The sequence below is a fragment of the Ips typographus genome, linkage group LG1 (genome assembly GCF_016097725.1).
Source record: "Ips typographus isolate SLU linkage group LG1, UJ_Ityp_2.0, whole genome shotgun sequence".
Taxonomy (NCBI): domain Eukaryota; kingdom Metazoa; phylum Arthropoda; class Insecta; order Coleoptera; family Curculionidae; genus Ips; species Ips typographus.
In genome coordinates this window covers 26,024,062-26,050,742 of record NC_138422.1, presented here as the reverse complement: position 1 = coordinate 26,050,742, position 26,681 = coordinate 26,024,062, and the positions used below count along the sequence as shown (strand labels likewise).

At 33.9% G+C, this 26,681-nt stretch overlaps 1 protein-coding gene across 1 annotated transcript in view; it reads right to left on the bottom strand.

The window, feature by feature from the left end:
• Positions 1-26,681, bottom strand: part of LOC145740278 (fibrillin-1-like) — a 61,768-nt gene that overhangs the window by 32,865 nt on the left and 2,222 nt on the right. Inside the window, 29 exon segments of the mRNA XM_081995717.1 lie at positions 202-342; positions 397-705; positions 795-953; positions 1,010-1,262; positions 3,675-3,880; positions 3,931-4,179; positions 4,284-4,444; positions 4,528-4,679; positions 4,734-4,927; positions 4,979-5,145; positions 5,203-5,278; positions 5,332-5,556; positions 5,671-5,826; positions 5,891-6,040; positions 8,354-8,545; positions 8,601-8,906; positions 8,958-9,183; positions 9,288-9,632; positions 9,687-9,931; positions 9,986-10,135; positions 11,312-11,554; positions 11,639-11,887; positions 11,942-12,097; positions 12,159-12,407; positions 12,533-12,727; positions 12,825-12,920; positions 12,997-13,098; positions 13,160-13,270; positions 13,340-13,422. Of these exon segments, the coding sequence (XP_081851843.1) occupies positions 202-342; positions 397-705; positions 795-953; positions 1,010-1,262; positions 3,675-3,880; positions 3,931-4,179; positions 4,284-4,444; positions 4,528-4,679; positions 4,734-4,927; positions 4,979-5,145; positions 5,203-5,278; positions 5,332-5,556; positions 5,671-5,826; positions 5,891-6,040; positions 8,354-8,545; positions 8,601-8,906; positions 8,958-9,183; positions 9,288-9,632; positions 9,687-9,931; positions 9,986-10,135; positions 11,312-11,554; positions 11,639-11,887; positions 11,942-12,097; positions 12,159-12,407; positions 12,533-12,727; positions 12,825-12,920; positions 12,997-13,098; positions 13,160-13,270; positions 13,340-13,422 (5,546 nt within the window).

Genomic DNA, 26,681 nt, shown 5'->3' with positions numbered 1-26,681 from the left:
TCCAAAATTACTCCACCCAACGAACTTCATGGTTCAGCAAGACTTCTAAAACGTGTCGAAAAACCATTTAAATTTCCTGATTTTCACTTGCTATTTTTTGAATGGCTTATTTTAGTTAATATTCCTAACAATAATTCAACAAACTAGTTTAACAATTTTGTCGTGGAATATTCTGTACAGTGATTCTGTAATCCGTATTACCTATGTCCACACAACTGTCTCTTGAAGAAGTCAGCCTGAATCCAGTGTCGCAAATACATTGAAAACTACCTTGCAGGTTCTTACATTCCCCATTTTGGCACACATGAGGTTTTTCAATACATTCATTAACATCAACGCAGTCTAAAATAGTTTTAGAATAAATTTTCTCTTTTCTTAATCTAACAATATACTTACCCAAAAATGAGGAACCATGTTTGTAACCTTCAGGACACTGACACTCAAAACTACCAGGTAAATTTACACATTGGGCATTTCCAGAACACGGATTCTTGTTACACTCATTATCATCAATGCACTGATGCGAAGCTGTGTCGTATATGTATCCTCTGTTGCACATACACTCAAAACTTCCTGGAGTATTCATGCATTGTCCATGATGGCACATGTTAGGCATCAATTCACACTCATTGATTTCGTCTGATTTATTGGTCATTGGATTCCTTACAAACCCAGGAGTGAGACCGCACAAAGCATCTCGTTCACCTGAAATATTAAGAAATATTCAAAACTTTCGTAAATTTCAGAAGGGTGAACACAGCAAAAAGGTGTAGCTTTCATGTGTATATACCTACTGGTGCCTTGGATGGGACACGGTTCACACGGTTGTCCCCAAGCTTGTCCCATTGAGCAACAGCACACTTTTTTGCTCTGATTATCGCTCATTGGACTGGTACACTGCCATCTGCTGTAACTCAAGAAGCAAATATCTTTGCGCATATCTACGCACTCTCCTAAAATAATTCCCAACTTGAGTAATTACATCACAACCTGGTGAGAAAAAACTCACGTCTTCCAGGTAGCGGCATGTAACCTTCAGGGCATTGACAATAATACTTTCCAGGCTCGTTTACGCATTCACCTATACTGCAGATTATTGGATTCTCGGCGCATTCGTCTATATCCACGCAAGTGTACCCAGTTTCGTCCAAACGAAAGCCTTTATTGCAAGAACACATAAAACTACCAAAAGTGTTGGTGCAGTGGCCGTTTTCGCAGATGTTCTCGTGTTCTTCGCATTCGTTTATGTCCTCCAAGACTACCTAGAACAAATGATTTAGAAGAACTGTTTGCAGACTGTACATTTACAGGAATGTTGGCAAAACGCTGTTTCACATTATTTTGCAAGTATTTATATTGTTTGTCGTGAAAATGAATGAAAATGAATATTTTCAGATTGATCAGGGAGCAGAATCTCCTAATAATCCACAATAATAGAATAGTTTTGCTTTCTTCGTGGTTTCTTCAGCCTATTTTTTTATTTTCAGGGTTTCTCATATAGTTTTTTAATGTTTTTTTAAAGTTAAAATGAACTGTTATACAGGGTGGTCCAGTTTTAAGTGTCAATAATTCACCATTTGATAGCTAAACAAAAAAAAAGTTGACTTGCATTATGTAATTTTTCTGAAAAACGTTTCCTAAGGAAGATACAGTCCTCCAAATTTCAATTTAATAAATCGTTTTATAGTTTAAAACTGAACATCCAAGACTTGTGAAAGTCCAAATTTGTACTGAATAGTATAAAAACTTTTTTACTACTAGGAATAGTCTTATGATTCGCTTTCTCAGACTGCCATCCTGGTTGAGTGTCTGAAACTGGCATTCAAGAACTAAAAAAAGTCCGGAAATCAAGACAAAAATTGTATTGTGCATGAAACTCATTTTTTACTACTAAAGAGAGTCCAAAAGTATATTTTCAAGACTTTAATTGGTGTACAACTCAATTTTCTGGACTGGACAACAAGTCTAGAAGTAAATTAAATTTTCGGACTATTTTATTTCTAAAAATTAGTTCTCAAGACTATTATTGTAGCATTTGGTACCAACATTTTTTACGTTTATTACTGAAGAAACTTAACTTTTGGAAATAGTCTTAAACTCGATTTTTCAGTCTTAAAAAGCATTAAAAACAGTCTGAATTTCTAAGAGGTGCTACAATTTATTGCACCTATGAGTGTAGAAGTCAATTTAATAGTGAAGAAGCTTGAAATAACATTTTCAAGACTAAGGCCAGTAGACACACTGGCTTTTAGGCCTGATAAGTCAAAACTTTGTAAAGATAGTCTTGAAACTCAATTTGAGGCACTGAAAACAGCCTTAAAACACTAAAAACAGTCTAGTTTATTAAGAAATACCCGAATTTTTAGCACTGAGGTGTCTAGAAGGCGATTTAATAGTGACAAAGCTTGGAATGCTATTTTAAGTCTATGAAGAAACTCGATTTTCCAAGCTGAAAGCAGTTTTGAAGCACTAAAAATAGTCCAGAATTCGAAGAAAATGAAAAGCAAAGTAAAAAGCACGAAAAGTTCGTTTACAAGACAAATTTCATGAATCTAATGTCAATGTCCTGCATCTAAGACTATTTTCAAGACTAAAATATTGAAATTTGTCTTCAAATTATGAAAACTTACTTCAAATGCAAATTTTAAGCTTCTGATGTCACTTTTCATTAGTTCAGTCACATTTTGGGGTTCAAGTCAATTTTTAAGGTTTAAATGTATGAATTTGTAGTAACAAATTCTTGAAAAAGTAGTTTTTATGTCTACAAGTCAATTTTTAGTATTAAAGTCTCTCGATTTGCATGAAAACTGGTTACAAACACAATTTTTAAGCTTCTGAAATTTTTATCTTTTCTAATTCAATTTTCAAAACTAAAGTTTTTTAGTTTGTCTGGAAACTATGAAAAGTGGCTACAATAATATTTTTTTTCTAATTTTGGCATATAAAGTGACACTTTTCAAAACTGATTAGAGTGACAAAACGTTTTACTTTTCGTAACTAGTTACGAAAAGTATCACTTTATGTAACTAGTTATGAAAAGTTCATTTCATCACTCCCTGTTTTTATGCATTTCCTTAGAAACATATGGGCGACATCCATCATAACATATCGTTGTCACAGTTTATACAAGGTGCTATGAAAGTGAATATATTGTGTTAAATCACTTAAAAGATGGTTTTCACAGCTTTTTGGTCAAAATTAGAAAAAATTATGTATGCAACACGTTTCAAAAATGTCTTTTCGTAACTGGTTACATAAATAGCTATTAAACTTCTTAAGTGAATTTTCCGTTTCCAAGACAATTTTTAAGTTGGGTTAGGTTAGTTTTGGGTCTTTGACCGTAATAACGTGTAATAAAGTGCTTGTTCCAAATTTGATCAATATTGCTCCAACGGTCTGACAGTTATGACAAAAAAAACGATTTTTTAAACAGAAATTTGAAGGACTATATTTTCCTTAGGAAGCACTTTTCAGGATAATGACATAATGAATGTCCACTTATTTTTTAATTGGCTATGGATTGGTGAATTATTGACATTTAAAAGTGGACCACCCTGTATAAGTATATTTGAGAACGTCTTATGAATAAACTTGTACTACTATCTTTTTGATGCTTATGTTTATGGTCACTTGTGTGATAAATTATTAATTACACTATGTAAAACTACACTTACGGTGACGTCATTAGGTTTGTAGCCTTGTCCTCCAGGACATAGTTGCTGATACTCAAGGCTGTTAGGATTCGGACAAAGCTCGCACTGAGGACCCCATGCTCTACCTACAGAACAGCAACAAGAGGCCTTGGTAACGTAATCTGCAGTTGGATATTCGCATTGTCCTGGCCCTTCCACGTGCAGAAAACATCTTGACGTCCTACGATCTGAACACCACCAGAGTCACTTCCGAATCAATATTGGATTTGAGACTCACCGATGCAAGCATTTCCTTCAGCGACCAGTTCATAGTTAGGAGGGCACAAACACTTGAAACTACCCTGAGTATTGCTACACTCTCCATACAAGCAAGACATAGGGCTTTCACATTCGTCAATGTCGGTGCAATTTCCTCCAGTACCATCTACCTTGTATCCATCGTAGCATTCGCACCTGAATATCCCCAAAGTATTCTCGCACTTTCCATATACGCAAAGCGTATTGAACACTTCACACTCGTCGATATCTGAAAAATGAGTATATTTAGGGCTAGTCGTAGATTTAGGGGTGGTACCACCGAACCTACATAGTTGGTTAGTAAAGCAATGGTTAGTGGTTAGTTGTACTGACCGACGCAGGAATGGTCGTTGCCTTCGCTTGGGTTCATAAAGCCCATGTCACATTCGCATCGGAAAGACCCAGGATAGTTTACGCATTGGCCGTTTTCGCATAAGCTGGGGTCGTTTGTGCATTCGTCGATGTCTTCGCAATTGTAACCATCACCTTTGAATCTATAGGAAAAAGATCCAACTTGAGAAAATTCTGGTTAATCGTCCAATGGAAATATTTCATAAAAACCGCAAAAAACACTTACCCTGAATCACACTCGCATCGGAATGACCCATCATTGTTAATACATTGCGCATTCTGGTCACAACCACCATTATTCGTAAGACATTCGTTTATATCCCTACAACTAATTCCATTTCCTGTAAACCCATCCAGGCACCTGCATTGATAAGATCCCTGAAACAATTCCATTTTACTAATAAGATTATTTCCCAAATGGGCAGAACTTACAGGAGTATTAAGACAATCTGCGTTTTCATCACAATCGTAGGTACCCAAATAGCACTCGTCATCGTCAGTACATTGAAGGCCACCTTCCGGTTTTACCGAATACCCCTCCTCACAACGACATTGGAACGAACCCAAAGTGTTGTGACACTCACCAGCTCCACAAATGTTCTTATTTTGCTTACATTCGTCAATATCTACAAAAAAAATTTGAAAACACTCTGGAAAATAACTTAAAAAATGCTTACCAATGCATGAAGTTCCCAATGTTCCAGCCAAAAGTCCTTCAGTACAGTGACAGATGTAGCTGCCTATCGTGTTGGTACATTTACCTCCGTTGCAAATTCTAGAGTTTTCTTTGCATTCGTCAATATCTGAGCAGCTTTTCCCGTCTAAATTAAGCTGGTACCCTGATCTGTACAAAGTAAGGAAGGTGTGAAAGTACGTCAAGCTGAGCTAAGCTAAGTCATACCCACAAGAGCAAGAGAAACTGCCAGGAGTGTTGACGCAGACGTCGTCACATGGTTCAAAATCACACTCGTCAATATCTGCAATAGTTTCTGGTCATTAAATAGTAAAACATTGGTACGTCATTCTTAACCTTCACAATGGGACTTTAACCCAGTTTGTTGGTAGCCCTCATTGCAGATACACTGATATGTTCCCATCATATTTTCGCATACACCATTTGAACAAATTCCGCTCGTTCTGGAACATTCGTCTATATCTTTGCATGATTGTTTGTCCGCAGCTAGTTCATGACCTGGAGGACACTCGCACTTGTAGGAGCCTTCAGTGTTGATACATTTACCTCCCCTGCAAAGTCCTAATAACACAAACTTTATTGTCAGTGACCAGTGATAATTAAGTCTTTTGCAACTAATTTTAATGCGATTTTAATTCATCATTAAATCATCTTTTGATACTTATATTGCCTTACCAGGAGTTTCTTCACATTCATCAATATCCATGCAAGTTTGCATAGGAGGTTGAGTCCTAAATCCTTCATTGCACTCGCAGTAGAAATCACCGGGTGTGTTTTTGCAAACTCCATTGCCACAAACGTTGGTTGTGGTAATGCTACACTCATCGATATCTGCGATATACAAATATCAAGATTGTATTTTATTTAACTAAACATTATGAACAAAGATTCTAACCAATGCATTTAATGTGATTTTCGTCATAATCATAGCCTTTATTGCAACGGCAACTGTATCCTCCTATGGTGTTCTTGCATCGTCCGTTTTGGCACATTCCCGGAAACTCGGTGCATTCATTGATGTCTTTTCTTTCCAGATATCCTATACCTAGAATATGGCAAATAAGAAAATTAATAATTCCATCAAATACAACAAAATATTCATTTGAAAATTGATAGCTAACCTAACTTGAGACAAGTGTAACATGGTTTTTTTATAAATATCATGTTGCACTTATTTGTAAAGTATTTTTGAGATAACACAAATCGGTCGTTTCTATAAACAGTTGAAGAAAACGTACGTAATGACGTCTTTTAATGACTTTGTTCGGGGTTTCCAAATAAGTTTCCAAAGTAACATTTTGAAAACCCCGAGAAACAGAAAGAAGCAGCATAGGAAGAACCAGGAAGAGATGGATAGATTATATCTGACATCCAGAAATTAAAAAGCATGGAAGCAACTAGAACAGGCCTATATCCAACTAGATGAATGATGGCTGAAAGAAGAAGAGGAAGAAGAATGACTTTGTTAGCAAATGGTATGAGGTATCGACTAATACTTAATTACCTGCCACATTTAGACCTGGACAATGTTTTAAATTACTAAATCATTGCACCAGAGGATATACAGGGTGGTCCAGTTTTAAGTGTCAATAATTCACCATTTGATAGCTAATCAAAAAATAAGTTGACTTGCATTATGTCATTTTTCTGAAAAACGTTCTCTAAGGAAGAAACAGTCCTCCAAATTTCCATTTAAAAAATTGTTTTATAGTTTAAAACTGAACATCCAAGACTTGTGAAAGTCCAAATTTGTACTGAATAGTCTAAAAACTTTTTTACTACTAGGAATGGTCTTATGATTCGCTTTCTCAGACTGCCATCCTGGTTGAGTGTCTGAAACTGGCATTCAAGAACTAAAAAAAGTCCGGAAATCAAGACAAAGATTGTATTGTGCATGAAACTCATTTTTTACTACTAAAAATAATATAAAAGTTGACTTTTAATGCTAGAACGGACCTTACTAGGACTAAAGAGAGTCCAAAAGTATATTTTCAAGACTTTAATTGGTGTACAACTCAATTTTCTGGACTGGACAACAAGTCTAGAAGTAAATTAAATTTTCGGACATTTTATTTCTAAAAATTAGTCCTCAAGACTATTATTGTAGCATTTGGTACCAAAATTTTTTACTTTTATTACTGAAGAAACTTGACTTTTGGAAATAGTCTTAAACTCGATTTTTCAGTCTTAAAAAGCACTAAAACAGTCTGAATTTCTTAGAGTTAGAAGCTTGAAATAACATTTTCAAGACTATGGTCAGTGGACACACTGGCTTTTAGGCCTGATAAGTCAAAAACTTTGTAAAGATAGTCTTGAAACTCGATTTGAGGCACTGAAAACAGCCTTAAAACACTAAAAACGATTCTAGTTTGATAAGAAATTTTTTAGCACTGAGGTGTCTAGAAGTCGATTTAATAGTGACAAAGCTTGGAATGCCATTTTAAGTCTATGAAGAATGTAAAAAATGTTTTTTAAGTTTGCTATGTCAATAACTTGGTGAAGATAGTCTTGAAACTCGATTTTCGAAGCTGAAAGCAATTTTGAAGCACTAAAAATAGTCCAGAAGTCGAAGAAAATGAAAAGCAAAGTAAAAAGCACGAAAAGTTCGTTTTCAAAACAATTTTCATGAATCTAATGTCAATGTCCTGCATCTAAGACTATTTTCAAGACTAAAATATTGAAATTTGTCTTCAAATTATGAAAACTTACTTCAAATGCAAATTTTAAGCTTCTGATGTCACTTTTCATTAGTTCAGTCACATTTTGGGGTTCAAGTCAATTTTTAAGGTTTAAATGTATGAATTTGTAGTAACAAGTTCTTGAAAAAGTAGTTTTTATGTCTACAAGTCAATTTTTAGTATTAAAGTCTCTCGATTTGCATGAAAACTGGTTACAAACACAATTTTTAAGCTTCTGAAATTTTTATCTTTTCTAATTCAATTTTCAAAACTAAAGTCTTTTAGTTTGTCTGGAAACTATGAAAACTGGCTACAATAATATTTTTTTAAACTTCTTAAGTAAATTTTCCGTTTCCAAGACAATTTTTAAGTTGGGTTGGGTTAGTTTTGGGTCTTTGACCGTAATAACGTGTAATAAAGTGCTTGTTCCAAATTTGATCAATATTGCTCCAACGGTCTGACAGTTATGACAAAAAAAAACGATTTTTTAAACAGAAATTTGAAGGAATGTATTTTTGGACTGTATTTTCCTTAGGAAGCACTTTTTAGGAAAATAACATAATGAATGTCAACTTATTTTTTAATTGGCTATGGATTGGTGAATTATTGACTTGTAAAACTGGACCACCCTGTATTTTTCTTGAACATTTCAAAAACAAAAGCTTAAACTTGTAGCTAACCTTTCGGGCACAATTCTGAATAAGCTGCAGAACCCAACCGAGGACAAGGTTCGCATTTGTTCCCCCAGGCTTTTCCTATCGACGAACAACAGCACAATTCCTTGTGGAACAAACCTTCTATAGCGTTGTTACATTTTCCGTGTTTGAATTTGGTGTAACACTGCTCTTCTCTCAAATCTAAACATTGGGTTCCTGTAAAATAATGTTACCTTTGATATAGAGAATCATTTGAAAAATCTTATATTACTAGTATCATCCAACGTGAGACCAGGTGGACATGTGCACGTAAAACTACCGTCAGTATTAACGCAAGTACCACCTCCTCTACAAATATCAGGATTCAAGTCGCACTCATTGATGTCAGTACAAGCTTTTCCGTCAGCTTTAGTGTATCCTCGAGGACATTCACACTCATTCCTGTTGCATCTCTCGCATGGAGAGCCCCAAGCCACGCCGACTGAACAACAACACTCCCTTCTCCGGCTCAGCTGTGGCAAATTATTCTCACATCTTCCGTGATTCAGTTTGGTCCAGCAGGAACCCTTCCTGTTATCTGTCCATTAAGTTAGAACCCGCCAAAATTTTGTAAAACAAAAACTCTAACCAATACAGATTCTTCCAGTATTATCCAAGATCGATCCGGGATCGCACTCGCACTTGTACGAACCAACAATGTTAACGCACTCTCCATTAAAACATGCTTCAGGTCCCAGTTCCCGACACTCGTCCACATCTTCACAAAGGAAGTTTTGAGTGTTGAGTTGAGTTCCAGTTGGACAAATACATTGAAAACTACCCGGGGTATTTTTACATTGTCCACCCCCGCACATCTACAAAAGAAATCTAAGCTTTCATAATGGAAATATCTCTTATGACTTCAAACTTGTCATGCTTTTTCATTAAAAATTCTACAGTTACTAATTAGTGTTCTTACCACATCATCCACTTCACACTCATTAATATCCGTACAAATTTTTCCAGTTTCGTCTACTTCATATCCAGGATTGCAAATACATCGATAGGTGCCAATCAGGTTTTCACAGGCACCATTCTGACAGATGTTAGGGTTCTGAGCACACTCGTTGATGTCGTTTCCGTCAAAAGTGGAACCAGGTCCATGAGGGCATAACAGTTCAAAGTCGGTTGTACCAGGCATTGGACAAGGTTGACAAGTTTGCCCCCAGGCCATTGGTTTTCCGCTGATGATGGTACAACAGCAACAACTGGACTTTGTAACTGCTGTAGTGGACGGATTAATGCACTGTCCATCTCTATACTCCTTCAAAGTAAGTTTTTAATGTAAACCAGTAATTAGATAAATTGAAGAGCTTACTTGATAGCACAAATCCCGTCTAGTATCCAAACAAGATCGTCCATCTGACCCTAAACTAAACCCGGAATGGCACTCGCACCTAAAGCTTCCTGGTGTGTTGTAGCAAGTACCAAACTGGCAAGGATTACTGATACACTCGTCTATGTCAAAGCAGTGGCGCCCGTCCGAACCAAGACGGTACCCGGGGTCACAAACGCATCTAAAAGAACCCTCCATGTTGATGCATTTACCATGATCGCACATTCCTAAAAATGCAAAACTGTCAGTAAAAAGCTAACAGTAAAGAGTATGATAGAGACCAGTTGTAGCACACTCATCCATGTCACTGCAGAAAGTTCGGTCACTAGATTCAACAAAACCAGGAAGACACTGACAAGTGTAGCTGCCGGGAGTGTTTTCACAACGTCCATTCAAGCAAATCCTTGGATTCTCGTAACATTCGTCGATATCTGTAATTAGAACATGGATTATCGACCTAACAAAGCTGGGTTTACATTTCAGAAACTTCAATATTAGTCTCTAAATCCATGATATTATTTTAATGCAAAAAATGTTCTTTAGTCTGAAGTCATTTCAAGTGTTTTTCCTTATTATTGCTGTTATTATATTATTATAGGCGATTGGACTGGTTTGACGATCTGAAGATGACATCTTCAACATGTTTTAGATCCCAGGAGGAGGATAAGATACATTTTTAAAAATAAGCTTAAAAGATGCTAAATATTCCAAATGTCTGAATCTTTGTATTGTCTTCGACATTAATTTCTATTCATCTTTTCATTTTATTATTCGTTATGTTATAACCAGCAAATTATTTAACAAAACTTGCGTCATAAGACTAGTCTAGTTAGGTATGAAGGCAAGCCTACCATAATTCAATTTTTTAGAATTTTCTAGAAGTTTATACTAAAAATAATTATTTTTTCTTGTCACTCTCTCTTATTTTTTATTTGAACCATTCGATGATCAGGTATATTGTTTTTCTATTTGTATCTCGTCTTTTTACCACCTTTCCTACTCGATCTCTTCTCATTTAGTCTAACTTCTGGTTTTTTAGCCTCTGCTTTTTTATATTGTCCAAGAGTCTTTCAACCGACAAATTATTAATATTAATATTATAATTATTATTGGCTCCTGCCACTAGTACTATCTTACAACAGAAGATTTTACTCTTCTTCACACACAATGCAGAAAATTTATCTAATTTGAAGTGTGAAGTATGTTTGCGATTCTTGTGGTTCCTATGGATACTTATCAGGTCCAAATTTAACAAAACATGAATTAGTATCTGATTTGCTTTTATCTTTTTTGAGATGGTTTTTTGCTGGCCAACTTTGGACTCCTTCTTCAGCTTTCCTTACATTAAACCAAATTTTGTGGTTGCCTTCAACCTATTTCTTGTCTATTATCATAGACAAGCAAAATTTTTAAGGAACACAAGATGTCTGAAGTAAACACGAAAAACTCCGGTTCCCTGAATACTCCTATAAACAGTAGCATTTCTCAATCAACTACCTCCTACTGGTTGCTACTAAAATAGTTTTTTTTCACGAATTATATTTTTTAAATTAAGCCAATATACAACAAAGTTATTAAACTCTTATTAAGCAGTAAGTGAAACTCACCGTTGCAAGCAAATTTGGATTGACTAAGCTTAAACCCTTTTTTGCATTGACATTGGAAACTTCCATCCATGTTAATACACATTCCATTAGAGCACATTCCAATTTCGGCGCATTCGTCGTGATCCGTGCACATTGTCCCGTCCGGGGACACGTCGAATCCTGGAGGACATATGCAGGTAAAACTCCCCGGGGTGTTAATGCAACGTCCATTTAAACATTTGCCTTCATTACATTCGTTAATATCTATTAAAAAAAAAGTAGTTTTGATATGGGGAGTATAAATACGGTGGAGTTAGGGTAGTAAGAGCAACAAAAAGCATCACTAGCCTTCACACACTTGCGATTTTCCTTTCCTAAAGCCGTCATCGCAAATACAATCGTACCCTTCAGCCAAATCCACGCATTTTCCATGACCACAAATCGTTGGTCTGAGCATGCATTCGTCCACCAGTGTCCCGACTAATTTGGTATTTGGTTCTGGACGTTCCCTCCAGGTAGTTTGGTTGTATTCTCGTTCTTCGATGGCAGGTGGAGGATAGTAAATTTGTTGTCTTTGGCAAAGCTTTCTATGTTCGTCTAGAAGAAAAATTCACAATTGGAAACAATGATTAGCACTATAACAAATCTTACCGCTCCCATATTCAGGACAAGGTGAACAATCATCACCCCATCCTTGCCCAACGTGTTGTCCACAACAGCAATCTTTCTTAGACAATCTGTACTGCAACTCATCTCTACAATACCCCGACGGTGTCCTGTAGGTGTAGCAAAGTCCTTGACGCCCATCTGCAATTACACTTTGCCAGCAAACATTCCCAACATTTTGTACAAAACCAAAAAGTCTTACCAATGCAATACTTTTTGTCCTGACTTTGTATAAATCCCGGATTGCACAAGCAAAAAAATCCGCCTGCTGTGTTTACACAGGCACCATTTTCACAAATATCTTCGTCCTCACATTCGTTCTTGTCGTCGCACCTGTTGGTGCTGGGGTTCCTAGCCTGACCTGGAGGACACTCACAGGTAAAAGAACCTACGGTGTTGACGCACTTTCCTCCAGAGCATAGATGAGGAATAGCTTCGCATTCGTTAATATCTTAAAAACAAAGAATTATGTGTTGATTGTTGTTTAGAGTTGAGTATGAAAAGTTGCTACTTAATATGTATTAAGGATATGCACAATTGTTCAGAAAACTACTAAAAATCGTAGTTTGTACTTACCAATACATTCTTCCGTTTTCTGATTCTTCAAAAACCCAGTATCGCACTCTAATTTGAGAGGACAATGTTCGCAGGGATGGCCCCAGGCTTTACCCACAGTGGCGCAGCATAAAGTTTTGGTGCAAACCACCCCTTCTAGTTGGTTGACGCATAACGGCCCTTTAATGCCGGTGTAGCAAGGTCCTGTCCTGTAGTCTGTTGTTTAACAATGAGTAAGTTATAAAGAAGTTCAAATTTTAAGTTGGTTTAGCAAGAAGTTGTGTGGTACAAAAGGAAAGTGAAACTTACACACCTACATCACAATGGTTTCCTGCAAAACCATAAATACAGGCGCATCGGTTAGGTCCTATGCATCGTCCGCCATTTTTACAAGGTTCGTCACATATTGCTAAGAAAATAGTTAATTGTTAATGATTTTTGATAACTAGTACTAGTTAGTTCAAAAAAGAACAGTTGAGACTTACGTTCTGTACAAAATTCTCCATTGTATCCTTCTGCACAGCTGCACTGTCCATTGACACAAGTACCACCGTTCATGCATATAGCTTTACAGGGTCTACCGTCCTCTAATATTGTTTATAAATTTAACAATTTGCTAGAAATAAAGAAAATAAAAAGAAAACTCACCAGAGTAACTTTGCCTGTAATTTTTACAGCTTGACGCCCTTTGTCCACCCTCACACAGACACACATTAGGTGTGATACACTGTCCAGGACTGCAAGTTCTCGAACATACAGCTAGTTTAAAAAAATATTTTTCTTTATTATTAACCAAGAAATATTTAAAAAAAATAGTTGAAAACCTACGAATAATGCAAAGTCCTATCGCGGCGTGTTTCTGCCATCCTGGACAACAATACGATCTGGCCCTACTTCTGCACACATTTGGACTGAAAAAAAAAATAGAATTGATATAATTTTTGTTAGTATAATTTGTCAAAATAATATGGTTCATTGAACATAATACTGGTTCTAATTCGAGAAATATTTGTTTTTTATGACAAATTTTTGCTCTGCTGTACTTCTAGTAAAAACTTGATTTCAAAACAATGTTGTACTGTTAAAAGAAATATAAAATACTGGACTGAATATGAGTTTTGTTGAAATTACACAAATTTTTACATTATGCATGGCAAAATGCAAATATTTTTGTACAAAAAGTCTTATTTTAATAACTATTTTGTCTTAGGCTTTGCCATAAATAATCTGTATGTCCCTAAAGAATTTATATTTAAATTACTATAACCTTATCCAGTCTTCAACCTCATTACAAATTAAGATAATCGACATTCTACAAGTAGGTAGGCGAAAATACATACGTTATTTAGATCAAGTCAAAGCAGAACCAACTTCATATAAACAGTATTAACCAGGCATTTAAAACAGTAAATAGATACAATAAAATATAATGTTCAATATATTTATTTAACATATGATATAATCAGTAATACATGCTGTAAATGTTTTGAATGTGACAAGTTTAAAGAAGGAAACGTCATATTCAAAACATTTATGTATTTCATTGTAACGTCGTCCTATTTTGTTGTTTAGCAAAAAATTTTGGTTAAATAAAAACAAATGTGTTCATTTGATTTCAAAATGATTCAATTCAATCAAAATTATTTGAGAAAATACACTTTTTAAAGATTTTTTAAGTGAATTTGCAACCAGTTTCAGAGAAATTGTACATGCTTAATTTTCTTATTATTGCTTTTAAATTTTACTAAAAAATAATATTGGTCAAAAGCTCTTATGGATTTCAGTGTGGCAACACAAATATCGAACTGTCAAGAAGTTAACACACAAATTTGCAAAAAATCAGGATGTTTGAAAAAAAATAAAACATCTGTTATACAAAAACTAGATAGATAAAAGATATATAAAGAATAAATACGATAATTAAAAATAAGATAAATTATTAATATATTTGCAGACTAAATGGTATGAATTGGATTTTTGATTTAGTTACATTTTTTAAGTTAATTTTTTCACGACTATGAACACCTGATTTAAAATCAATCAAAATTTGACTTTATGAGTGTTGGTATTCATCGATTCAGACTAAATTAGACGGATTGAATTTTGAAACTCAAAGGTTTCCTATAAGATACAAAGTATAACTTTTTAACCCTATTAATACCATAATTTCATCAACATTATTCACCTTTTTGAAAAGAAAAAACAGAATATTTGCTTTATTGCAAAATTGTTTAATGGAATTTGAGTGTAAACTTCTCGACTGTCCCCTGTTTATGTTACCATTTTGATCACCTGGAATGTCCAAGTTCCTTCAAAAAATATTAATTTAAAAAAAAAATAGTACACTGTATAACAAAAACGTGACAAAATTACACATTAGAGAAAATAGAGCTGATAATCAAATAACAGTATTAGTAGATACTTTTTTATTTAGCAACATTAGTACAATATTTTTAATCACAAAATAAGTTATTTTTGGATATTCTTACTATTTTTATGCAAAATGATACTCTCTAATTATTTTTTTGAAATAACTGTATAGGAAAAAAAGTCATGGTGGAATTGGATCAAACACTTTGGTGATACCAATTGAATTTATTTTTACCAGTTGGTATTATGATATTGAATAAAAAAGCGTGTTACAATATTTAAAGATATGTAAATAAAATTTAAAAACAACATTTCTGTCTAAATGGGTGTTAAGAAATGTACTACAAGAAATAGTTCTTGGAACCTGATTATTCCCATTGTATATAAATTACATAGTCAAGACCCTGAAATTTGCATAGATTGTTCTATTTATTTGCAAAAGGTGACACTATGATTTATATTAATGAAGAGAACACAAACTAGTTGCAGCAACATATAAATTATAATGTTGTCTTGAAGTATTGTTAATTTTAGGTATAGTCGGTAAAGTAAAGTTAATAAGTGAAAACGCTTGACCAATTTTATTTTCAAATGCCAGATTATCTAAACAAACTGAACAAAGATATATAATTTTAGCTAAACAATTGAGATATAATTTTAGGAAGAAACCGATTTTGTACTTAGTTTAATGGCATTTAACTTGCATAATTTAAAAACAAGAAATGTATAATCTGTTGTCAAAATAATGAGCAAACCTCGATTTTTTTTTTTTCGAAAAATTTGCCTATTTTAGTTTGCATAGTGGCAACGTTGTAGCTGTTAAACCGAAAAGAACAGGTCACGTGTTTTCATTCATTCATTCTTTTTAAAATAACTGGAATCATGATATAATTTTCGTGGTACAGTTGATTATTTATTGATTCAAACCAGCCGATAATATTACAATATCTTAATCAATTTTTACTCTAATATTGCTTTACTTTTAAATAAAATTTATGGTTAATCATTAAACTGATTAACAAAATCCTGTTTCAAAATTTGATAAAAATTAAATTAAAAAACATAATTCAACCGTTGAAGTGTGGACCAAATCGTTTTCGATAATTGATGGTTTTAATCTCGATACTCCGTATATACAAAGTACTCGGCAGGGGGCTTGGTACTAACAAGCCCATGGTGGTACCGTGCGCCCGAATTACAGGGCGTTCATGCATAAAGCATCATTGACAAACCCACCGAAGGTTCATATTTCATTAAAGTGATTATTTTTCTTCCTTGAAGGTATCGGTAAAGTTTCTTTTTGTTGCTATCAGATGGAAGCCCGTTTGTTAACGAGATATTGTACGGTTTGTTAAGTAACATTATTATTTCATCAAGTGGAAATGTATAGTTAGGAGCTATTAAAGGCCCAGTTATCTACTCCCACCTCAATAAAAATGCATCGTTTTAGGAATTATGTCATTGGTTTAGAGATGATGATTGGTTGTGACCGATTAACAACGTCTCGAAAAGTTTGCGGAATGTAAATTTGACCTTCTTTCAAATCCAATGTTATTAACACCGTTTAGTTGTTTATTATTAATTATACTCACAATAAAACAGACTTTAAAGCAACAATAATTATTAACATAACAAGTCCAAAACAAATCTGCAAAGGCAATCACGCAAAGAGACTGGGGATGGTGATAGTTGTGTCATCCGCATAAAGATTATATTTTTCGCATTATGGAATGGCCCAGTTAGATGGTTTGTTAGATGCTAATGTATAATAAGATTAAGTGAATTGTATATTCAATTTGCTTTATAAATTATTAAAACCCAATAATTATTAACACAACAATTCCAAAACAAATCTGCCAAGGCAATCACCCAAAGAGTTACTGGGGATGGTGATAGTTGTGTCATCCGCATAAAGATTATATTTTCCGCATTATGGAATGGCCCAGTTAGATGGTTTGTTAGATGCTAATGTATAATAAGATTAAGTGATTTGTATATTCAATTTGCTTTATAAATTATTAAAACCTGAAAAAAAAAAGTGAGACCTTAAAATCAGAAACAACCTCTTTCAGAACCTATCTAAAAAAAATAGGTTTGCATTTAAAAAAATATGCAAATAAAGCAGTAGTTAACACTACTCATTAAAATTAAGAAAATTTTATTAATTACAAAATTTTTTTTATTAAGTAAGTAATGTAAACGCAAATAACGGGTCGGTAATAATCGATCCTAAAGTGTGTCAAACGCGTCGCTCACTTAGATCGAAAATCAATAAAGCGTTATCAGAAAATTAACTATTACGAACGAGAGTGTAAAAGCTTTTTTACGACCCGATAAAAGTCCTCTTTGACCGTATATTACATTCGCATTAGTATGACATGCAGGAAACTTTATTTTTCGTCTTCGTATGTGAACTATGCCATACTGGACCTCCGATACACTTTTATAAACAATAATTTTCAATTAATTTTTTGTGCGTCATGATTGCCAATAAGTAGCTGGTAATTCGCCTGTCAACCAAATAAAAATAGAAGTAAAGTGAAGATGAATTGAAAACGAGTAGTTGGCAGGAAAGCTCGAAGACAATGTTTCGCAAACATTGACTCAAGATGTTATAAAGACAAGAGCGTTGACTTTCCCATTGACCACTTAGAAATCACTTAGGATGGTTAATTAGTGCTTGGCGGCAATTAATGGCTGAGTTGAGGCACAAAGTCAGCCACAGTTCGGGAATTTATTGGTCGTGGACTTCCTTTTTTACGTTGACCCCAATTGGACCTCGCTTATTGACAGGAAATGGTTCATCTCTTTTCCTGGAAACGGAAAAAGACCCCCCATACAAATCTGGCCGCCACTCGATAATATTCACTTAATCGTGATTTAATAAACTCATTGGTAAAGTTCCGACACCTGTTGTGTTCATTAAACTCTTGAGATTCAATCGCGGCGAAGGACAATGCATTTATTGTGGTGTAATGAGAAAAAATGCACAAGATTAATTAAACCAGAGGAATAGGAGCAAGTCATTAAAAATTATTACTTCTCGTGTAAGTAGCAAAATGTTGAAGGAGGTCTTGAGGACTTAAGTAAAAAATCAGTTACGGGAAAAAACTAGAACTAAGTACAAGAAGAAGAAGGAACAGCTACAAAAGACTCAAAGAAAAATTGAGATTTTAATGGCATTACCAAACATTTATCTTTAATTTTAGATTGTAATGTACTGTCTGTTATTACAACATTCAGTAAATTTCTAATAATAGAGCATTCGAAGTTTGAGGATTATGATTTTGCTTATCAGATTATTGTCAACAATAATTATTCTTCTGTTTTCTGTTAGTGCACTGTTTTAACAAATTTTTAATTTTCTGTTAACAAAACTTGTTACAACACATAAAACGTTTTTAGTACAACAGTTTCAGATAAATAGGTTTGATTTAAATATTTACTTTATTGTTAGGAAAATGTTAATTCACATTTTAGCTGGCGTGGTTTGATCACTACAGTAAATCCTTGACTCCATAAAGAAATTATTGACTAAAACATGGCAAGTGCAATTTAATTAGTTGTCAAGTATGGATATAGTATTGAAAATTAAAAACTCTTTAATTGTAGAAATGTCATTATCGTATCATACATAGCTAGTAATGAGATTAAAATAAAGCATAATTTTTGGTCTGCATGATATTCCTCTCTTAACTTTTTAGTTAACTTGGCAGAATTTTGAAAAGCCACATGTCAATGAAAAATTCTAGATTGGAATCCATCTACCACCTATATAAATACTGTAGATTAATACTTTTATTTCAGTGAAGCACAAAGTTGAAAATATTTTGCTAAAAATGCAAAATAGTAATTGGAGCATTGCAGTGTAGAAATCGTAGATAAAAGTCTTGGAGGTGCATAACATACTTCCTTAGGGAAGGTTAAGACGCAGCATAAGATAGTTAAATTAAGACTGAGAATAACAAAGAATTTTTTATGAAATTAAGGGTTAAAGAAAAAGCAACCTTGAATATGTAAAATTATAATTCACTGAGCTAGTAGAGAAAATTGCAAAAACTAAAAACTAAAGGAAGAAGCATTAGAAAACTCAATTATTATTGAATAAGATTAGTAAGAATTTATAACAACTTTTCTAATAACCTCACCAAAAAAAACTAAATGAGCCTACAAGCCAAGCTGACGAGAAAACTGATCTATTGATAATCTGAAATATCAAGCTAAAGTCGTCTTGAGATGCAAAAGAATGTTGAAAGTTGTATGGATTGGTCTTTTTTTTCTACTTTTAAAATTAATTCTTCTAATAACACTTAAATTGGAGGAGAATTAATGAAATTGAATTTGAATTTATACAGCCTGTAATGTAAGGCTTAAATGTTATAGTAAAGATGAATCCAGAATTAGTAATTAAGATGCCAAGGGCATTATTTCCTATAATGTGTGTGGTGTCTTCAATGTTTAATGTCCGTCTGTCATGTCTTTCATTCTTTAATTTTTTATTTTCTTTGTTAAAATTATAAAAAAATATTTCTTAGATAATTGACCTTAATAGGTGTCATTGATGAAATAATGGACATTAATTCATTAATGTATGCTTAAATATAGGGTGTCCGGAAACAACATGGAAATATTCTGAAGAATTCCGAGATGAAAATGCAGCAAAAGTCGGTGAGAGATTGAAGAAAGCAGAAGTTCAGGAATTATCTGTAGTAAGAAAAGATCCTGCAAGATGTCTACTAGCTTGGCTGTGGATAATATGGGTAACATACATCTGTAGAAAACAGAGCTAATGGGTAAAATAATAGAAAATGGAAAGAATTCTTGTCAATCTGTGCCAAATTGTATTCTTTCGTTTTAAAACAGGCAAAGATCGATTCCAGTGTTGTTCTAGTCTGCATAATTGTTACTTTTGAGCCATTCTACGTCTGTTGGGACTACATTGGATGCTGAATTTGGCTCGTTCGTGGTCAATCTGTGCCAAATTGTATTTTTTCGTCTCAAAACCGGCATAGATCGATTCCAGTGTTGTTCTAGTCTGCATAATTGTTACTATTGAGCCATTATACGTCTGTTGGGACTACATTTGGCGCTGAATTTGGCTCGTTCGTGGTCAATCTGTGCCAAATTGTATTCTTTCGTCTCAAAACCAGCAAAGATCGATTCCAGTGTTGTTCTAGTCTGCATAATTGTTACTTTTGAGCCATTCCACGTCTGTTGGGACTACATTTGGCGCTGAATTTGGCTCGTTCGTGGTCAATCTGTGCCAAATTGTATTCTTTCGTCTCAAAACAGGCAAAGATTGATTCCGCTGTTGTTCTAGTCTGCATAATTGTTACTTTTGAGCCATTCTACGTCTGTTGGGACTACATTGGAGGCTGAATTTGGCTCGTTCGTGGTCAATCTGTGCCAAATTGTATTCTTTCGTCTCAAAACAGGCAAAGATTGATTCCGCTGTTGTTCTAGTCTGCATAATTGTTACTTTTGAGCCATTCTACGTCTGTTGGGACTACATTGGAGGCTGAATTTGGCTCCTTCGTGGTCAATCTGTGCCAAATTGTATTCTTTCGTCTCAAAACAGGCAAAGATTGATTCCGCTGTTGTTCTAGTCTGCATAATTGTTACTTTTGAGCCATTCTACGTCTGTTGGGACTACATTGGACGCTGAATTTTTCTCGTTCGTTGCCAAACAAAAATTCTATTTTTTTGTCTCAAAATCGGCAAAGATGGATTCCGGTATTGTTGTTTTGACTTCAAAGATGCTAAAGGTGGCACTCATCTCAGCGTTCACGCAGGATAGATTCACTGTAATTCTAACTAAAGTGGTTACAACAACCAAAGAAAACATAATTATAGTCATTTTTTCAAAAACAATAACCAAAACTACAAACTACTTACCAACTACTTACTTAATTTAATTCAACACAATTTCTGAAGAAACCAATTTAGGGAATTTAGATCCACAGGAAGAAACCGGCAGTAAGTAACCTAGCAGGAGTGCCTCTTCGAGACAACACTCTTGAAGTCACTTCTTACCATTGATTTCGAATAATTTTGAAACTTTGATACTTGTATAAGTTGTTTGCTTTTGCATGTAGCTATTATATTTAGGAAAAACTTGGTTGCATGATTAGAAAATGTATACATTTTAACTTGAAACTCATCAGAATGCATCATTGTTGAACTGCATTAAGGTTCGGACGTGTAAGATGTACATTTAGGAATTTAAATATCTTTGAAGAATAGAGCCATCAAATGCGAGAATTATCGTTTCAGAAGTAACCGTTAGTCAAAATGCCACAAGTGAGAATCAATGGGCATTGTGAAAAACGAAGACGAACCACAATGGCCTTCGAGCCTCTCATCCGCGCTTTAGATACCAAATGAACCGTAATTAATTGATAAAGGTACCACAATTAATCACTATGCGGTAACTGTTTAGAACCGCGAAGAGAATTAAGAAGAATTACGACCGGCGGGGGCCTAGGCTGGATAAACGGACTAATTCCGGCTTATTGGAGATTGTTGGTCTAATGCCTCCGAGATTCTACAGAAGATTTCATTAATTAACGAAATAAACAACCTATTAACATGCCGAAGGAACGTGGATTATAATCAATATTAATAATAGTACTGGAAGCTCCTAGGCTCGTATTTATAATAAGAAAAGTGCGCCAACCAATTTTTTTTTCAATTTCCATCAAATCGATTAAGGCTTGATTTACATTGAATGACAGGGTACTTAACCAGGTATAAAGGATCCTCTAAGTGGTATTTAACCCACTTGAAAGCCATTGCGTGAATTAAGACAATGGCGTCTTTGACTTGGAAACTAAAAATCCGCTGCTTTATTGTCATGTAAATTCACCGAGAGAGTGATACCAGAAACATGACAACATGGTTACTTGCACCAAGTCCGTTCTCACCAACATTTCTAACGTCTAAAAACTAAAAACCAACCCACCAAATATGAAAACCAGACAGTGTTATGCTAATAACTGAAACGGATTCCGACCTATTTACGATTTTTTTAATAGAGCTATTTTGCTATTTACGGAAGTGCAAAATGGATGAGTGGGTGGATATTAAGGCCTACCACCGGCAATTTCATTCGTTTAACATTTTATTGGGTAAAGGTCGCGGTCGTTAAATACCTACAGAAAGATCTAATCATAACACGGCATGGCCCAACAATGATGTAATATGTAATGCAAGTATGTGTTTATTTAATAATCGCTTAAGAGGTGCATATTTTTTTCTATTTTGACGTCGAGTCTCCAATGCGACCCAAAGCTTTAATAAAGTCCTAATATAGTTTCAAGGATGTTAGGATAACCATCTTGTGATTATACAAGGGGTTTCTTATGTTTTTCCTTAAGGGACATATTGTAACGTTAACTTAAAATAAAATAAGAAAATTTGCTATACAGGATATCCGGAGATGGTTTTTGATTCATTTGGCCATCGAGGATATGGTTCTTGACAATACCAAACCAGCGCTCGACCGGACAATTACTATATCGCCTTCTATTAGACAGAATGGTACTCCATAATGGAAGGTAAGGAATATATCGTTTAAAAAATATATCAAAAAATGTTTTATTTTGTAATGGATTGTTTTCTTGAGATTCTTCACAGTCGTTGACAATATTTATATACTTTATGACCCCTAAAAAATGTTGATAATAAGCACTGGTTTCAAACTGAGACAAATTTTTCGAAAATTCAGTAAATTTGTCGGCCGTAGCATCAGTTGTTAAGTCGGTTTCTTTGATGAAATTTGTATCAGGCTCTGTCATATTAGCAATTTCAAACAGAGCTTTCTGAACAGCTGCATTTTGTTGTTCTGACATTGTTATGATATAAAAATTGACAAACCACCTAGACAAATTTGGCCAGTCTACGTTATACGACACTGCCAATAATTGCTTCATAGTTTTTCTATGTGCTTCCTCATAATGTTCACAAATTAACGTTGACATTAATTTAAACATATGAAAGCAGCAAAGATGAAGTTTAATGAAGTCTTCCGGCAATGTTTGGTTATTATTCAAAAAATTGAAAGTTAATTGCAAGTAAGTATTTAAATCTATGTTATTAAAAACTAAAAGGGAAGCACTGATTAAGGCAAAACTAAAATCTGTTACAATATCCCTGAATATTGGCCACCCACTTCTTTCTGACAAACAGTAGCTTTTAAAACCAAATAGCCAGTTGGATATTGATTTTGCATCGTGAGATGATGATACCATTTCAAAATGGAACATACCCTATTTGATGAAGGTATCTGTATCACACCAGCATAGTAATATACTCTTTTATCTCCATCGTTAACCTTTCTTATAAGACTTCCAGTGGAATCAAGATGTAATGGTGATTCGGAAAATATTTTACTAAATTAATTTGTTCTCGGCTAAATAGGTGAACATGAAAAGGCACTCCGACACAACTTATATACTCTGGATGATCATTTTGCATTTGTATCATATCTAGGAAATCATCTTTGTTTCTGTCATTTTTGGCTAATTGTTCTGGTCTTACTCGTCAGTACACTTTTTCGAAAACTCGATTATAATTAACTAACAGTATAACTTATAGAGAAGTTTGTATAAACTACAGATTGTCATAGAATACTTATACAATCTAGTATCACAGGTCCAGTATGAGTAATCTTGTGGACAAAAAAATCGCTGTCAATCCACACCAAAATGCCTTTTTGCATACAAATACCTTGAAATGTATTTAAATTACCTCACAATGCTTCATTATTGCTCAAAATGTCTCATAGTAATAATGCCTTAAAACTGCCTAAAATGCCTCATATACCTTGAAATACCTCGAAATGCCTTTAAATTATTTAAACTGCCTCAGAATGTCTTCAAATGTTTACCTACACATTTGTGGTATTCTTAAATTTAGTTATAAAGCCCCTTTTGTACATGACAAGGGTCAAATTGAAAAAAAATTACTTTCTCAGGTTACTCTTTCCAAATTTTAAAGACTCAAAAGCTTAAAATGCATTTTTTACAGCCACGTGACTGTTTTTGGGTTAGGTTAGGTGACAACAAAAAGGATTTTCCAATTTTTGACACTTTATTTGAGCTTGTTTCGAAAGCTTAAAATTGATTTTCTAAGTGACTGTTTTTTTCAAATTGTAACAAACAAAAATATTTTTTTTTCTAATTATGGCATATAAAGTGACATTTTTCAAAACTGATTTGAGTGACACAAGTTTTACTTTATGTAACTAGTTACATAAAGTATCACTTTATGTAACTAGTTATGAAAAGTTCATTTCATCACTACAGATTGTCTGAAATTACGGGTTATATTTTGACGTTTAAACGAATCTTCTAACTGTCATAGTAAGTAAGTTAGCACGTGTCAGATAAATTAAAAAAAAAAATTAAAAACTTAAAAGAAACAGTTGAAAAATTAAATTATAGTATTTGAAATTTAGTGACTTTGTGACTTTTTTGACTTTGATAATTAAATTTTTGAGTTTGCACTACTGTAAGGACCAGTTGACATTGTCAAAAACAGTCACGTGACCTTCAGAAGGCAGTTTTCAACTTTCGAAAATTGATAAATAAGATTTAGACAGTTGTAAAAACGTAAATTGCAAAATAAACGTCACGTGACTTGGATAAAATCAATTTTTGAGCTTGCAACACTGTAAAGACTAGTTGACATTGTCAAATACAATCACGTGACCTTCAAAAGGCAATTTAAACTTTGGAAAATTGATAAATAAAATTTGGACAGTTGCAAAAACTTAAATTGCAAAGTACACGTCACGTGACGTTGACAATGTAATTCTAAACTTGCACCACTACAAAGGCCAGTTAAATCTGTCAAAAATAATCACGTTAAAATGTGATTTAAACTTTATAAACTTGGTAAATTAAATTTAGACAGTTGTAAAAGCTGAAATTGTAATAGGACACATCACGTGACATTGAATAGCAATTTTAGAGCTTGCAACACTGTAAAGTCCAATTGACACCTGTTAAAAACAGTCACGTGACCTTAAAAATGTAGTTTAAATCTTGAAAAATTGGTAAATTATTATAATAATTTGTAATGAATATTGTTTCAACTTAATATCACGTAACAAAGATTTACCATAATAATTACATGTGCCGTCAATTTTGTTATATTGATAATAATAATAATATAATAAATTTGTTTATTTAGCTAATAGCTATATACAAAAAACACAGAACAGTAAGTATAGGTATACAATTCTAAATATTTTCAAAATGCGGACATATTTACAATGTGTTCGCGTAGATGGACTTTAAACATTCTCACAGTATTACATTGTTTTATACATTTTGGTAGCTGATTATAATTAAGAAGTCCTCTATATAAAGGCGAATTTAGGGCTTGATCTGTATTACAATGTCTCAAAATAATAAAATCATCACAATTTCTTGTACTGTAACTATGGACCTCAGAAAAGGTTGTTATTTTCTACACAGGTATTCCGGCAGTAACCCCCGTTTCATTTTAAAATAAACAAATACACATCAAACATTATCATCTGACGTACGGACAACATATTCAAAGTTTTCTGCATGGTACTTATTGAGGACATATCTATTACACTTAAGGATGGTTCTCATCGCTCTGTTCTGTACGATCTCGAACTCCGCACCTTAAAACTGGGTAGACCATAAAGAGAGTGGAACAGAACTGCAAATGCGGCGAAGCGATACTATTATATAGCAATAGTTTGGTGTACAATGACAAATTTTTTCCGACTCTAGAAATAAATTAACTTTCTTTGCATATTTCCTTAACGTATAGTCAGCATGAGCATGGAATGTTAGACATGGATCAAAAATTACTCCCAAATACTTGATGTTTTGCTCATAAGATATGCTATGACCATCCATTTTCAGATCTATGTCGTCAATATTAAAGCTATTCAATTTACATTTTCTTCCAAATATACAAAATTTAGTTTTTGCTGTATTTATGCTCAGGTTATCTTGCACAACCAATGAAACAATGTTCCAAATCTTGATTTACTTTCTGCTGCATCTGCATTAAGTTAGTTCCAGATATATAAATCATAGTATCATCCGCGAACAGTTCGACTCCACAATTCTCAACCACGCCCACAATATCATTTATATACAATAAAAAACAACAACGGTCCTAAAACCGTCCCCTGTGGCACCCCATACTCAACCGGTAAAGAATCAGACATACTATTATTCAACTTAACTTTTTGTCGCCTATCATTCAAGTACGACTCAAACCTATATACATTATATTGTCTACTGCTTGGTCTACTACAATGTATTCCTTAAAATATCGCTAAACATTTTGAAATATACAGTAAATTGCCTCAAATACTAAGAAATGCCTTATAATAACCTTAAAATGCCTCGTAATCCCTTGTAATGCCTTGTAATACCTAAAAATGCTGGTAATACTGGCAAAGTGCCTCATAATACCTCGAGTTTGTACACCAAAATATTTTGGCGATTTACCCCTCGTTAAACTGCCAACAGAAGTTTACAGATTTAATGTTGATTTATATGTAATTTTTTGTAGTATTCTTAATTTTTTTATTTTTCTGTGATGTAGCTATCATGATAGCAAGATAGTTTGATAGTGCTTTCACGAAGACGATGGACTTATCAATTTTTTTTATTGACTACCATTTTTTAGTTTCACTTGAACACTGTTTTGTATACCAGATGAACGATTGAATATTTGAAGTTTTTAGAAGAATAAGTTATTTTATCAGATGGAAGTTACCGAATGATATATGGATAATATGGGATAC